The 16,611-nt window shown below is 36.8% G+C and overlaps 1 protein-coding gene across 5 annotated transcripts in view; it reads right to left on the bottom strand.

The window, feature by feature from the left end:
* The window catches only part of ATM (ATM serine/threonine kinase), a 60,223-nt gene extending 44,273 nt beyond the window's left edge, over window positions 1-15,950 (bottom strand). For 3 of the 5 annotated variants that reach the window (XM_054400427.1, XM_054400410.1, XM_054400420.1), the window contains exons 1-17: window positions 15,888-15,950; window positions 15,691-15,800; window positions 14,314-14,459; window positions 13,779-13,943; window positions 12,419-12,584; window positions 11,878-12,116; window positions 10,504-10,667; window positions 9,968-10,137; window positions 8,257-8,628; window positions 7,521-7,715; window positions 7,087-7,182; window positions 5,882-6,107; window positions 3,984-4,109; window positions 2,878-3,003; window positions 2,686-2,775; window positions 1,437-1,602; window positions 42-241 (exon numbers count right to left, since the gene is read on the bottom strand). In XM_054400427.1, coding sequence (XP_054256402.1) covers window positions 42-241; window positions 1,437-1,602; window positions 2,686-2,775; window positions 2,878-3,003; window positions 3,984-4,109; window positions 5,882-6,107; window positions 7,087-7,182; window positions 7,521-7,715; window positions 8,257-8,628; window positions 9,968-10,137; window positions 10,504-10,667; window positions 11,878-12,116; window positions 12,419-12,584; window positions 13,779-13,943; window positions 14,314-14,459; window positions 15,691-15,800; window positions 15,888-15,950 — 2,820 coding nt within the window. Of the gene's footprint in view, window positions 1-41; window positions 242-1,436; window positions 1,603-2,685; window positions 2,776-2,877; window positions 3,004-3,983; window positions 4,116-5,881; window positions 6,108-7,086; window positions 7,183-7,520; window positions 7,716-8,256; window positions 8,629-9,967; window positions 10,138-10,503; window positions 10,668-11,877; window positions 12,117-12,418; window positions 12,585-13,778; window positions 13,944-14,313; window positions 14,460-15,690; window positions 15,801-15,887 lie in introns of all 5 variants that reach the window. The other 2 variants (XM_054400403.1, XM_054400394.1) reach the window with 1 other exon arrangement.
* Window positions 15,951-16,611: the final 661 nt, after the last annotated feature.

Genomic DNA, 16,611 nt, shown 5'->3' with positions numbered 1-16,611 from the left:
AATACAGAACAGGTGGTGTTGTAAAAAAAGCTCACACTCACCACATGCAGATGCAATGGCTTTGCACTATCAAAAAGACTGCCATCAGTAAGCATTAACAGCTTTCTCCGTATATCAGAAGCTCGAAAGCTAACTGTCTGAATTTGGGCTGTAGTTACACAAATACACAAGAACCTCAGAATCTCAAGAAGTAGTAAATCCTGCTTTGTCAACTGTTCTTCAGCTAATGGGCTCAAAGCACCTGAAAAGAAGATTTATGTGTAAGAAATGCTTCTCCAATGACAGTAAGAAAGTTGGTAACATTTTAGGTCTTTACAAAACTAATTTAAATTCTCAGAATAGATAAAAGTACTAGCAACTTTTAAGTTTTTTTTTTATTATTGAGCATTACTGCATTAGTTACAGCTTCTTGAACTTATTTTCCACTTCTGCAAAGGCCCTCTCTAAACCAGAGGTTTTTAATTTTACATGTCCATACATAAACTAGAGGTTCTTCATTTTATATGCTCATACATGTGGTTGATTTCTCCATCAAGGGTACAATGAACTCAGCAGAACCACCTGCAGTTGTGTTGTTTTATGTTAACTATAACTTAGGACATATTTTAAACTATGGATCCAAAGCTTCCTCAAAATTGAAATAATGAAAATTACTACTATGCTAATATCCACACAGAAACGTCAATTATAACCTGAAAGAAATAGTTACAAATGCCATCTTCCTGTCACATTTAGAACTCTTGAAATTTTCTGCAATTGCACACTTTATTTATTAGAATTATTTATGAGAAGATACTTCTAAAGGCACTTATTCAACATGATGGGGAAAACAGACTAGCCATAGTATGTGGCATTAATGTAATTCCCTGATTTCCTTCTCATTCAATAATTGTCCTGATCAAAAACTATGATACACACCATTTTAGATAGAATTTAAACTAAGAGAACATCAGTATTTGTAGCTCCTAAGAGGAATAAACAGACATATTCATGCTCCTGGTCATCAGCAGGTCCACAGTTAAAATAAAGTTGACTTCAGTAAGAATTGCAGATCAAGAAATGGAGGTAAGTTAAAGAGGACTACTTTTAATGAAGCGCTAATGACAGGCATTGTACAGACACACTTTCTAGTCTCTTCTTGTTCAAAGTTTCTACCTGACTTTGAAAAAGTCAGCTAGCTTCTCTGCTTGCATTTTCCTATTTAGAAAAGAAAAAATAAACTTCTTTCCAATTGAGATAGAACATTTCACTGAAGTCTTAAAAAATCCTAATGAGGTATGAAAGAATTATTACTGGTTAGAAAATACCTTGTTCAACCATTACCTGCTTCAGCTATTAATAAAGCAGCACAATTTTGTATCTCACTGTCTTTCAAGCAAAGAGCTATTTTTAAAAAGAAGCTTTTGCAAATAGTTTTGGACACAGAGAACGCTTACCTGTTATGTTTTGCATCTCACCAGATTCGTTTGTATCACTAATGTCAGTCACTGAATGATCAGCAAACAGATCATCAGATACCTCTGCTTCAATTATACTCTCTTCAGGATCATTCCCCGTTAGATCCACTTCTCCCATCTCATTTGGTTTTCCAGTAAATGTCATCTGGCAAAAACACCACATGCTTTTAAACTTGGCTTTTAAGGACTGGAAACATACCACAGGCATAACACAAAGAAAGACTCTACAACTGGGGGTTGGACTAGACGACCTTTTAGAGGTCCCTACCAATCGAAACCATTCTATGACCCTATGAGTTTCCCAATGAACTGGAATGGGTGAAGACCGTAAAGGCTACACTGAATTGATGAATTTCATCCTTTGGAATAAATCTGTCTTTTACACCTGTGAACTGTTTGAACTATTCTCTTTAGGCTACAAGCTTTGTAAGACAGATACTAGCCTCTATCTTTTAGATGGTGCCATGGACATAGTCAGTATTTAAAAAATAATTCTCTACAAGACTCACAAACTTCTCACTATATTTCATAATTACAGAGAAACAGAAGAAAGAGATATGACCTTTTTGCTAATTACTCTTTTCCCCACCAAATGATAAGTTAACAGAGGGTAAGAACTCTCAGCTTCTCATCACCTGAAAAAATCAAAGGATTTTGCCTACCTAGACCTGACTACAGGACAATGTTCCAAAAAGATAAGTTTCAAGTGTTGTGCTAAACATGCAGAAAGGAAACTCATTTACAGTTAGAAGATTCAATACCCATATAATAAACAACTTTCAAGTGTTTTATGGCATGTAAGTCCATCAAACAACAAAATAAAAAGAAGCTTTTAGAACTATACAAGTTGTAGTTGTGTTCTGTGACAAAAGTATGCTATAGAAATTATTTCTGTAGCATAAAATCTGTATATACTTTAACACAGTATTTAAAAAAAATCCAAAAATAACATAATATGTTGGGGGGGGGTTGTGTTGTGTTTCTGGTTTTTGGTTGTTTTGATTTTTTATAATGTGAGCTGGCATGCTAACCTTGATCAAATGTTATCCATCTGCTTTCATTCTTTCCTTACACTTGTGTTCAAATGCTAGCTAGAAGAGTTTCTAGTTAGGAATTCTCCATAAAACTCACATTATTTTTGATTTATCTCATTTGGTTTGCCTCCAAATTACTGTAAAAACAGTATTCTCATAGAAGAGCACTGTATTTAGAAATAGACAGAACCTACCAGATTTTTGCAAATATCTGTGAGGTCGTTCATGAATTTTGATGTAAACAAATGCAGGAATATATTAGACAGCATCTTACTAGTACTGTTCTGTAAGAAAGCAAGATGTGCAAGGTTAATCTTTTATTTTTTTGAAGTACCATATGTAAGATATTAAAAAGAAATAAATACAAATTATTTTATAACTTTTACCTTGGTACAATTGCATAAACATTTTGTACATTGCATTATCAAAGTCCTCAGTGAGTTGATCTGGGCATCTTCATTTAGTTTGTTTTTAGACTGAGAAATGCTTTCTCCAGCATAATGAATGAGAGACTGGTAAAAATATAGCACAGTTAAAATACCTCAGTTAAATTCCTTTATACATTTGCACATACACAACACACACAGATACAAAAGGACAGGATTCTCATTCAAACAGCTTTGATATTTATAGTATATATTAGCAAAGGAGTTTGGACTTGCTTTTGATTTTTGTTTCACTTATTCTACTGCAGAAGCAAGAAAAAAATGGCCTAGACCTGCCTGAAACATTGATAATTTCATCACAAATACACAGCATCTTTCCATGATGTCTAAGTTTCAAGTTCCTGTATTTAAGCACGAAACCACTTCAGACAGTAGTAGCAGGAGAAACAGTAATAGCAGCTGTGTTCATGCTGGTTTAAATCATCCTGCATAAAGGACTCATAAATGAAAGGACTTGTTATCCTTTAAGTAGTCCTTTGTCCACATGTCCAAGTATCATAGGGCTTGAAGTTCAGATTGTAACATGAGAGGCTTCCTGTTCTGGTTGCTGCTTCCGGTTTCTAGGTTTGGGGCATTGGTCTTTTTCCATTGGACTGGCTGCTGTGTGCTTGGGTGCGGGAGGAACCATTTTATCACTGGCTTGTGCTGCTGCTTTTGCTAAGGTAACTGGATATCGTATCATCTCAGCAAACTCTTCATCTCAATCCAGAGGGTTTTTTGGTGTTACTTTCCCTCCCATCTGTGTGGGGGTAGGGGGACTTGGGAGAGAAGGCTATGTTAAGCCAGTACAAGAAGTGACTCAAAAATGTAACATTTAGCATGCCTTCCACGGCAAACCTTATGCCTTGCCATATTGAATTTCAATAACTCCTCTCTTTCATCAGCAGTAACAAATTCAAACCTCTCTCAATTGCCTTTTTGTAAGCAGAAACCAGTGGAAATACTCATGCTCTGAAAATGTGTCAATAGGCATAGAATTTTTACAATTATTTTCTATTTAATGGTTTCTTCAATTTTTAGTAGCTCCCAACCACATTCCTACTTACCCTGGCATTCTGGAACAACTCTGATTTGCAGGCATCTTCTTCTTTAAATAGCCCAGTGTAGCAATAGCAAGCAAGAACACCCACCAAGAGACTGGCACATTGGACAAGGTGTTCTGCACCAACAACCTTAAACTAGATGAAATGCACAGCATAAATAACAGTGGCTTACCATTAAACTTTTCCAACAAAATATGTAATTCCTTAGAGTCTTTTAAAAACAGTTTTATATATAAAATTTCACCAAAATTTGCATCCTAGTGTTTTGCACACACAGTTGCCTCAGCTCCCTTTGAAGTTCTTTTGGCTCTCCATGCTGTAATATTCTCTGGATGCCCCATGACCCTTATGCTTCCTTGCTTCACAATACTTTAAATTCTCCCTCTCCTTTAGATTCTGTCATAGCAACAATTCCAGTTTTTCCCACAGGCTCTGTTTATCTATTTTATCTGTTTTACTTTCTGCCAGTACAAGAGACAGTATGAGCTGCTTCTAAGCAGCTACTGTGTCAACAAATGCAAGAACATGTACTGCAGGGACACTTCAGAGATCCCTTTTTACCTGTCTAAATTGTATGGATCAAAGGAGGAGAAAGAGCAGACAAGTAATTATTTGTCTTAGTCAAGGAAGACTAAAAAAAGATTGTTATCACATTCTTGAAACCCAAAAGCCAGGGATATGTTTTATAGCTCCTAATTGCCACTAACTTGTTTCAAACTTTGTGACTGACTCTTTTGGCTCACCCAATATTACAGGACCTTTGCAATGAATTGCAAGAAAGGCACACCGCTACATTAAAGCCAGAGGCAACCTGTCAAAGCAATTGGAAATTTAAAAAGCCTACTGCTTCTGTTTTCACAAACTTGTTACCATTATGTGGCGGTTCTTCCTCTATAAGCCTTTTCTCCAAAGGAGAGATACCATGGTGTTCCAACTAATGGGATAGTTCAGGCTGGAAGGGACCTCAGCAGGTGATTGATACAACTTCCTGTAAAGCTCAGCTCTGAGCTCACACCGGGTTAGTCAAGGCTTGATCCAGCCAGGACTTCAAAAACCCCTAGGATGAGGACTGCGTAACTTCTCAGACAGGGCAACATGTGCTACTGCCTAACTGTCCTCACAGATAAAATTATTCTTGCATCCAATGTGAACTTCTCTTAACTCTGTTGTCCCTAATTGTCCAGTGTTGTAGAGCAATATACTACTGTAAACAGCATGGACTTGCCTCCCAGACAGTCATGTAGGCACTGGCACGCTCCCCTCAAAGGCTGCTTGGTCTCCCTAGAGCCATCTCTACTCCAGACTAAACAAGCACGGTTTCCTTCCTTTGTCTCCCATCACCTCAGCTGCCTCCACTGAAAGCACTAGATGCCCATCTTGTACTGGGAGCCCACAACCAGATGCAGTATTTCAGATGCTGTCTGAAAGCACTGAGTAAAGGGAGATAATCCCTTGAGCACTGGCTGTGATCTTGTTAATACAGTTTGTATTTACAGCTTTCTTTACAATTACTTCTTTACACATCTGCCTCTTTTAACAAAAACTGACTATTTGAGACCTCTGGGTCTCAGGCCATCTTGGCTGAAAACTAGCAAGAGCTAGGGGCACAGAAGCTGAAACCAACATCACAAAAAGAAGAGTAGAAGTGGTTTATGTGACAACTTTGCACACACTTCCACTTCTATGCAGATTCTACGTATTCCCACATACTTATAAAAACTATGAACATTTTGCCAGTGGTGTACAGATATACAGACCTCGGTTTTGTATTACTGGATACAATTTTTAAAAAGTTTGTGGTTCATTTTTAGCAGCAAAAGGAACAAAAATTCATATACATTACCTTGAAAACATACTGTCTGAGAGCACAAATATAAGGATGTAATAAATTTGTAACCTACCTTAGGAGCGCTGCTGTTTAAAAGCTTCTCTGACATCACTGAAAGACAGTTCTCTAGTGTTTCCCTAAGATTTTGGTTGATGGCAAGTCTTGAACCAGTCACATTTTTATCTGCAACACTGACTGCAAAATTAGTGAAAATATCCATTTCATCAAATGTTGTCTGCAGATACAGCTCTTCAACATCAGAAAAATTGTTTTCTTCTTTCCCCTGCAAGTGTTGCATGCTTGAAGAAAAAAACATTTTTATTTTAGCCAGTATACAACTTACAAGTCTTTAAGGCTACTTTTTAAATGCAAGTAACAAAGAGGCAAAATAAATATTTTATAGTTTTGTGCTTCCAAACTTTGGCTAATCTATAATTTCTGATATGACTTGCATTTGTGGAATAGAGACTAACATTTAATCTCTGTCTGAAGGAACAATGTAGCCTGCACACAGATCATACTTTCTACAGTAGTTCAATACAGCAGTATCTGTTTTGTGCTAAGATGGCTGACCTCAACCTACTTTACACAACTGATGCAGAAATTTACAAACCTCTTGAAACTAGTATTTTTAACTTGTAGTGGGAAAGTCTCATCATCTAGAAGAACAAGTTACACACATTTTAGTTTCATTAAGAGGAAACTGGATACAGTCCAATAGCTTGAACAAGTGCATCATTAGAAGATTCAATGGCATTCATACAGTCACTCTGGCAGACTCAAGTAATATGTGGCTGGGGCCACAAAATATAGGTGCAGTGGCATGGGGACGCATGGACAGTAAGCATCAGGCAACTTTCTACTTAGCAACTATCTTCAAGAAAACTCTTAAGATATGTTGCCTTTGGAATTGAAGGTAATGTTAAAAAGCATGAATACGTATTTGTATAAAACTACAAATTATTTGAAAACCATAATTGTAAAGAGTTAAAAATACCTAATGTGGATAAAGAGCCAAATATTGAGCAGTATGGCTAAAGAGAGATGACACGTACATTTCTTATAAGCTCTGATTCTGACACCAAGAGACTATTTTAATATCTGCCTTGAAGTACCTTAGCAAATTGCAAAAGCATTATTATTTCTATGGGGTCTGAAAGATGCTGTACAGAAAGATGCAGAGGAGCTTGAGGAATTATGCATTTCATTGTCTCTGCTTGCTACAGTGCCAAATTTAAGACGCTTAAGTATATATAATGATTGATTTTAAAAACATACCATTTAGCATCATTTTGGAAAAAAATCATGGCAGCTCTACAGTCCTTCATTGTAAGGCTCACAAGAATTTTTTGTAATAGAAGATGAGGAAAATGGCTGTAAAAAAAGAAAAGCATTTTGTATCTTCTTGCAATCAGACAAGCTCTTGGGATTCCTGAAGCACACTCAAACATTCATCAGACTAACAGAGTATCTTCAAAGAAGGGCAAGTTTTCAGTTAAGATTTCTAACACATAGTTCATGTATCTGCTTTGCTATGGACAGGTAACTGAATTATGTCCCAAGAATGACATTCTACATTAAGCTTAAAACCCCTATAAACTCCACCAAAACATTAACCTATTACAATTCTGCAAATCCACTGTTCTATAAGCCATTTTCTGTGATACAGGGTGGTATTTTTACATATAACACTATGTCACAAAGACTCTTACCTGCAGAGCACAGCAGGCAACTCTGCACATTCCTCCGTTTCCTCCTCCAAACACCAAGACAGTACCCACTTCATTATTGCCTCCTTTAACACAGAACTTGGATTTCTTTCACAATTATTCTGTTCCATTCCTATGTCCAAATTTTCTGGCACTGAATAGGCAGACATCACTAGTGATAAACAATATACAGTAGAACTGCAACAAAAATAGGACACAGGGCATTTGTGAGAAACAACGTGGTGTTTGCTAGTCAGCACTCTAAAGCAAAGTCAGTATTTCTCCACCCTCAGGAAGCATCAACTGCATGAAAAAGTTAATAAGCACACATAGTGGAAAACTCCTTTATTAGAATCTCTGCATTTTCAAAAGCCACACTGTGGCTATTACAGACATTTCTTGTCTTTTTAAAAGACTGTTTCCGAATACTCATTACAGAATCAGAATATATTTGGAAGAAAACGTACTATCTAACTTCAAAAAGTCAACATCTCTTTCAGTTAGATTTTATAGTCCACTTTACATTTTTAGTCAATTTTAGATGTGAATAATTTCTATTTTGAACTTAAAATTGCTTGCTTCTCCTGCCTCTGCTTTCAGACTTATCTATGCATTTATGCCCATTTCATTTCAAGTTCTTAACTAGAAACACATCCACAAGAACAATGATACTATTTGGTTGCACAGTAAAGAGCAGTGTGAATCAGACACAAAATGTTATCCTTGCTTCCCATTTTACCTTGAAGGTTTGCACGCAGGTCCTGAAAATATCTTCCACAGTTCTTTATCTGTTACAACAAGGTTTCCTTGAATCATAGCTCCAAGTAGACCAAAGCTCTCCACTTCAATTTGCTGGAAACTTACACTACGAATGGTAAGAGAGCAAATCTTTGCCCAGATCCTCTGGAGCTCCAACTTGTGAGTGCTTTTCAAATCAGTTTTCTGGTTTTGACACAAGGCCACCTCCGTAAGACACTTCAACACGTGTGGGGTCCTCTCCCCTCGGCGCTGCTGAGGTAGTAACTGGTGAAGCACATTGAGTAAGGGAGGTAGCTCACTGTTAGGAAGACTCATGGGATACTTCGATATTAATTGAGCTGTAATCCGCAACCTTAAAAACACAAAGTGAAGCAATTAGTAACAAACACGCATAAATTTGTGTCTTCAAAAGTATGTGAACAGTTTCTGATTGTCATTTCACATTTGTACTTTAAAGTAGAGTGGTTTTGTTTACTACCAAAGGTTAAAGATTCAGCATTTCTACTGGTTTTACTTGTAAATCTGTGTGTCTAGCCTATCACTGATAATTTCCTACAAGGTGACTTCACAGAGTCCTTATTTCTTACAAGCTAAGTTCACTGATTTCTGACCGGAAGAGAAGAAAATTATCAGGTAAAAAATTAATTTCTCTCCAGAAAAAGGCTGTTACACACTCTGACTGAGGAAGTGAGCTCAAGGATGAAATTATATATACAGGAAACGTTACAACATCATATCTGCAGGTAAGAAAAATAAAATTTATGAAATTAACAAAATGTTAAGGTAAGGATGGTAAATTGTAAAGATTTTTCTCATAGCAATGGCTGCATCTTTACTCAGATCAGAAAATTATGGTACTCACAGTATTTCTTGCAGATTTCCACCTCCACACAGAACTACATGTTAACAACTGAATCCTTAGCAGCCACTCTGCCTAAATATTGCTAGCAATAAACGCACACATGCATCTATTGCTCCAGCTCAGGACCCAATTCCTAAGCAGCTACCCTGTTCTGGTATCTTATACAGCAGTGACAGAGAAAACAGTAGCAACAGTGGCAGCAAAAAAACCACATCCAGTGTAACTGATTTTAGCTGAAAAGTCAACATTCTTTGACTTAGGACTACAACTGTTAAGTTCTGGAGAAGTCCAGCTATGCTTTTTCATCAGTGACTTGACTCCCTGCTATGCTCTCTGCTACAGTCGTCCTGCAGCAGTCAGAAGACATGTAGCTCCACCTCCAGTTCAGAAGTCCCTCAATCAAGGTCCAGGTATTATGGAAAACTGTGTGAACTAGCCAAAAATGGCCAAACTGTTAACAGTTACTGTCTTATGACGCAGCCAGCCTCAGACAACAGTAAATCACTGTGTCACACTGACACAATCACACATTCATTTCCTAACACAACACTAATTAACACAAAAGACAGGCAAAAAAATCAGAGGCAGTAATATCTCACACACTACAACAGCTTACCAGACCTCATTTGCTATTTCTTAGGAAACTAAAGAACAGTTTTTAAAGCAAGAATGCCAAGAACACTGTTCACTACTTTACAAATGCTGTGATAACCTAATGTTAGCACTTCGATATGTAACTACAGCATGTGCAGACACCTAATTTGAAAGCACAACATTAAATGTAAAAAGATATCTGTAGTGATATTTGTTTCAAATAAAGTATTATTACCAAGGTATGACATCAAAATCCTTCTGGGATCTTTGCAGGTTGTCTCGAATTACCTCCCAGCCTAGTTCAATCTTCCTGCGCTTGCTTGGCATGGTTTCATTACTGGATTCTTTTTGTGAAACCGCATACGTTGAGGCAATTTCCAGAACTTTGGTATTCTCTGTGAAAACCTTTTATATAGAAAAATATAAAAGTATTCAAATTTAAAAAAAAGCAGTTATGGGAAAAATGAAATGCCAAAGTGTGTATTTTTTACTGTGTATTAAGCCTCCTAAGAGGCAGATTTATTTATTATTCTTCACTATGACAGAAGCTCTGCTTATAGTCTAATTAGCAACACTAGCAGAATCTAGTATACTTTAGGAATCAACACACATTTCTAAACTGAACAAAACAACGAAACATAATGGAACACACACAAATCCTTTACTTCAGTAAATGATTTTGAGGAAATACTAAAGCCATATTGCTTTAAAAAGCAAAACACACAACACAGTAAATATGCAGTCAACTTTACATTCAAATAAAAATGTTACCTGATGACAGATATCAGCCATTAACTCAATCAAATTTTCCTTTACAGCAATATTACGTGAGCCTGAAGAATACTTTCCTCTGCTACTGATGAGATTTATTTCATTCACCAGCAGATCATATAGGTTATGTAAGATACTTTGCCATTTTGTTGAGTCATATGCACCTGCACGTACAAAACCCCATAAAAGGTAACGTGTACCACCCACTTGATAGAATATGTAGACCTACCTACACAATGAACAACACAGGCAAAATCACAGTAAAGCATACAAAGCTTAAAAAATTCAGGCCTGTAAAACAAGTCTTATAACGGAGAATGAATAAAGAACTCAGAAAAGTTATGAGAGAACTGAGTCAGCGTATACAAGTAATTAGCGTAGGAATGAAATTTGTAATAAATAATTTTAAATAAAGATTAACAATAATATATCTGGAAAGACTGCAATGAATTGCGATGGATACATTTGCAATGGAAAAACTCTGCCATTGTAGACAGGAAAAAAATCCTTTCAAAAAAAAAAAGGATATAACTGAAATCTGCCATGACACACAAACACAATTACTAAGTGATGTTCTCTGACCAGTTTTAGACAGTAAGTCAACCTAGACCACAGTAGTAATTTCTGGTCTTATATAAACCTGTTAAGATTTGATACATGGCAGTCAAAACTCAATCTAAACTATTCTTTCCTTTCCCCAAAGACTATGTGTTTTGATTCAGTAACTAAAATCACCTTTGGATCACAGAATCACAGAATGTTAGGGGCCGGAAGGATCATCTCAAGGATCATCTAGTCCAACCCCCCTGCCAGAGCAGGATCACCTATGCCAGATCACACAGGAACGCATCCAGGCAGGTCTTGAACATCTCCAGAGAGGGAGACTCCACAACCCCCCTGGGAAACCTGTTCCAGTGTTCCATCACCCTCACTGTGAAATAATTTTTCCTCATGTTTACATGGAACTTCCTATGAGTCAACTTTCACCCACTGCCCCTTGTCCTGTCATTGGACATCACTGAGAAGAGCCTGAATCCATCCTCTTGGCACTCACTCTTTACACATTTATAAACATTAATGAGGTCACCCCTGAGTCTCCTCCAGGCTAAAGAGACCCAGCTCCCTCAGTCTCTCCTCATTATTGATAAATAAACCTCCACACTTTACAGGACTTAAAAAATTAATATTCTTTTAGTGTGTACAACTTGAAAACTCATTTTCATTTTCAATATTAACCTAGAGCATAAAACTACTGACAAGTAATCATCACTTCCATTAATGTTTTTAAAACTTAGTACCAAAATTCTTAAAGTTGGCACAATAATTCAATCACATGCAGTGACAGAAGAAAAAACAGAGAGCTTTTTATTGTACCTTTTTCTTGAGTTTTTGCACCCTTTGGATGATGAATATGAACTTGGAGATGGAATAACTCAATTATTGATTCCTTCAGGGAATCATTTGGTCTGTACTGAGTCCATATATAAAGCACTGTAGGCAAAATTTCTTCCCCTAATTTACAAATCCTTATGCGGCAGTTGGCAGCAAACTTCCTGCAGAAGATATTCATTGCTCCAACAATATGATCCAGGCCTGCAGTATTCTTCTCCTGCCTGCAACATAAACCAAACACTCAAGCACCCAGAAAAAAGTATATTATTTCTTTGTTTATATGTAAATTATTTCTAGTTTATATGTAAATACTAGCAAGTAACTATATTCAGAGTGTTATTTTCCTTAAAAATAGAGAAGTTGGTGATATTTTAAAGAATGTATTAAATCGGTGTTCATAGATAGAACAAAACATGTCTAAAGAAGTACTAACTGCTATTATTCAAATCTAACCTCAAAGGCTTAAAACAAGTTATTCACTAGAATTGGATATCAGCATACAAAAGAAGCACTTGTGACATACCTTGCACACTGCATTGCTCTTGAAAAGAAGGTAAACATATCAGAACTTAACCCATCAGTTTGGAAGCAGTACCCCCTCGTAAGTGTGTGAATTATCCTAGCCCCCAAGACTCTATTAATCTTCCCAGACGGTTTGAGGTATAGTTGGCAATAGAGAACCAGCAACTCTGAAAACATATTAAGATATATACACATTTATTACAAAGAATGATATAAAAAAGCTTGAAGCAAAACACTGCATTAAATATACAGAAAGCAGTATTTTGAATTGAGCTGCATGTCATTATTCACAAAAGTTAACTGGGGGAAAAAAAGAAAACAAACCATGTGGTCTTGTCCGGAAGTGAAGCCAGAGGATCGCAGGATGTTAGGGGTTGGAAGGGACCTCTGGAGTACAACACCCTCTGCGAGCAGGATCATAGAATCTAGCACAGGTCGCACAAGAATGCATCCAGATGGGTCTTGTAAGTCTCCAGAGAAGGAGACTCCACAACCTCTCTGGGGAGCCTGTTCCAGTGCTCTGTGACCCTTACAGTGAAGAAGTTTTTCCTCCTGTTGAGGTGGAACTCCCTATGCTCCAGTTTACCTCCATTGCCCCTTGTCCTATCACAGGGCACAAGTGAGAAGAGGCTGTCCCTTCCTTCTTGACACCCAGCCCTCAGATATTTATAAACATTTATTAAATCCCCTCTCAGTCTTCTCTTCTCCAGACTAAAAAGCCACAGGTCTCTCAGCCTTTACTCATAAGGCATGTGCTCCAGTCCCTTAATCATCCTCATAGCCCTCTGTTGGACTCTCTCATGTAGATCCCTGTCCTTCTTGAACTGGGGAGTCCAAACTGGATGCAATATTCCAGGTGAGGTCTCACCAGGGCAGAGTAAAAGGGAGGAGAACCTCCCTCAATCTGCTGGACACACTCGTCTTAATACACACCAGGATACAACTGGCCCTCTTGGCCACAAGGACACATTGCTGTCCGTGGATAACTTGTCATCCACCAGGACTCCCAGGTCCTTCTTCACAGGGCTGCTCCCTAGCAGATCGCCTCCTACCCTGTACTGGAGCAGCCACACACATTCCATGAATTTGATATACATGTTAAGCCCTGTGGAGACCATGCATACATAATCTGACTAAGCATATGTTTCGGCAAGCAATAGACAAACAGTATGTAGAAAGAAAACAAAAAAATCACATCCTAGTCTTTGCTGCCTTATTTCAACTTTGTGTCAAGACTGATACTCTTTTTCTCTGCATTTTGTATAGTACTTCATACAACAGGGCATCATACAAATTAAAATGCACCTAAACATGCTTCTATAGTAAGAAAAACCATATGAAAGTCAGCTTAAGAATGTTACCTGACCACTGCTGCTGGGATATCTCACACCAGTATTTCCTTACTGAGAGGATATCTTTTAGGAGTATACTACTATAGTCAGATCCATAAACAGCACAACTTCCTGGATCTCTTATAATTTCCATTACATAAATCAGAAGTTCCTGGCATTTCAATCTGGGTCCTCCTACATGAAGAAACAATGCAAGACTGTAATTAACCCAAAGTGTGGCAGATAAATCTGGAATTAATAGTTTATAAACATTTACTTAAAACAAAAAAACTACAGTTCAGAAATAGTTCTTTTAGGAGTCTTCTTGTTTCTTAAAAAAAAAATCACTTATGAGAGGATACATCAGTTATACACACATTCAATAATCAGAAAAGGGCACTGTGAACATCAGCAAGGACTGGAGCACAAAGGACTGATTCAAATGCGGATATTTAACACGTGGAAGTAAGCAAGATGAATCCTGGTAACTAACTTCAGAGTAAAAATTCAAAGTTGAAAGCAAAGCATCAAAACAAAACTGTAATTCTTCATGAAAATATATTACTTTTATTGGCACATCTGATGAAATATTTGACCAAACTTCCAATTTCTTGCATCTTCTTCTGTCTGGTAGCTTGGGTTGAAGCAGAGGCATTTGGTTTTGTCAGCTGCAAGTTTGTAAATTCTTTCTGGAAATATTTCTGCAAGACACTTGAAAAATAAAAGAGATACTTATGATTAAAGTAAAATAGGCAAATGTTTGGTTTAGCTTAGAGTGTCAGTGCTTGTTCTTCACACAATTCTAATTTTTGAAGACTAAATCAAATGAAATATATTACAGTCTAAGCATGATGGAAATAATCTATAAAAGGAGGTTTAAGTTTTCAACATAATTTAGAAGAAACTTGAATAGGAACCAAACTTTCCTTAAACTCTGCAATATATTATATTGCATATAAGTATATAATTAAACATACAAATAATAATTAGGAAAAAAAGCAGTGCTAAATAATTTTATTTATGCTGTAACACTACACAACAAAATAATAAGTATTCTTCCTTGCTTTTATTATTTAAACATTCAAGTTTTATTTCTCCATCATTTAAAATGCACATAGAGATTAGATTCTAGATCTAAGAATTACACTTTTCACTGGTTTGTCACTGGCAATCACTATAGATTTCCTGGCATGCTATTTGTATTCTGTTCAGAGTCACTCCTTTTTTATTCCTCCTACGTATTTCTACTATATTATTTGCCATCTCAAAAGCAACATCTAAAATTTATCGAATATTTCTTACTTTTTTTCTGGTACAGCTATGAAACAAGAACTTTTCCAACGCTGTCCAATTAACAAAAATAATGGAACACTTACCAGACACCAGACTATTGAAAACCTGTATTTCTGATGCATTTTTAACACGGTATCTAACACACCTGTCTCAGCAGCTCTAGTAACTTACCACACTCAGGGTCGGTACAATCTTGTAGTACACTTAAAGCAAATTATATCAAAGATGGACCTCTACAAACCTCAGCACAGCTTCTAAAATTCACAAACCAAAGACCTTAGCGAACTTGGTAGCACAAAAAAATTCCGATGAGCTATCTATATTCTATGCATGAACTATATTTTGAAAATCAGATGTAGAACACAATTTTCAATAAAAGTAGCTACCATTTTTGCAAGGAAAAATGATCACCCAATTAGTTATCTGTTTAATTAATTAGCTGTTTTCTGTTTGTGATTAAGTGTTGTATTTTCAGTTAATTTAAGCTTACTTCCTTTAGAGACTAACAAGTAATTTCTTGTTTACAAGCTGGCAAGAAGTCTAAACCAATCTGCAGAAATATAAGCATTAAAATAGGAACAACAAACAGAACAATGATGTTCCATAGAAGAAAACTGCAACTAGTCACAAAGGAAAAACCAGAACCCACCTAAATACAGCATCCCAGTTGAGTTGCTGTTGTTTAGAATCAGAATTCCGGTCTAGCTGGAGCACTGTTTCAGAATCACGGAGAAGACGTTTGAAATTTTCAATTTCCTTCTGAAAACATATTTCAAGAAAAAGAATTACGAATTCTTTCTGTCACTGATAACTGAGGCACACACACACCAAAAGAAAACTCCTTACTCTTCGCTCCGCTGCTTTTTCATTTTCAAGGCGATGACAACAAACGAGCAGATCAAGACTCATGGTTCAGTTCAACAGACGTGTCATTTGCCCCTGCAAACAGAAGAAATGGATAAAACAGTTATTATTGAATTTAACACATGTACATAAAACACAACTGCAGTGTCATTTTACTGGAAAGCTTATTGGTGTCTTAGTCACAAGACTGAAGAAAAGTTTAACGTCAAATATAATCTATTCCAACAAGCAACAGTCATAAAATGAGAGCCCTCCTTCACACAATTCTCAACTTCCTCCCTTTTTATGAGCAGTAATAAAACTGGTCAGACAATATGGAACACAATTATAATGAAATTTAAATGTCAGAGCTAAATACATCCAGGTGAACAGCACCAACTTTGAGTAGCTAGCTGTTATCAGGAGCTGCCAGGAGAAGCATCTCTCACATCCTGCATTTTCATAGGTAAGTGCTATCACACTGACAAATCCCTATGGAGCCAACATGCCAAAGGATGCTCAAGTATCAATGGTAAGAGGGATCAACTTTTTTCTGCTATGACCACTTAAAATTATACCTCATCTCCTTCAACAGAGGTTGGAATTCACTAGACTTTGCATTTCTAGTTCACATAAAATTATGCCAATGCAGACCACAGCAAAGACACTGTATACAATTTCCAAGCTTCTCCTTTTTTATCCCTTTAAAGCAGACCCAAGAGGAACT

This window comes from Indicator indicator, chromosome 1 (genome assembly GCF_027791375.1).
Source record: "Indicator indicator isolate 239-I01 chromosome 1, UM_Iind_1.1, whole genome shotgun sequence".
Taxonomy (NCBI): Eukaryota; Metazoa; Chordata; class Aves; order Piciformes; family Indicatoridae; genus Indicator; species Indicator indicator.
The sequence above is the reverse complement of the archived record's forward strand: the minus strand, read 5'-3'. Positions and strand labels throughout refer to the sequence as shown.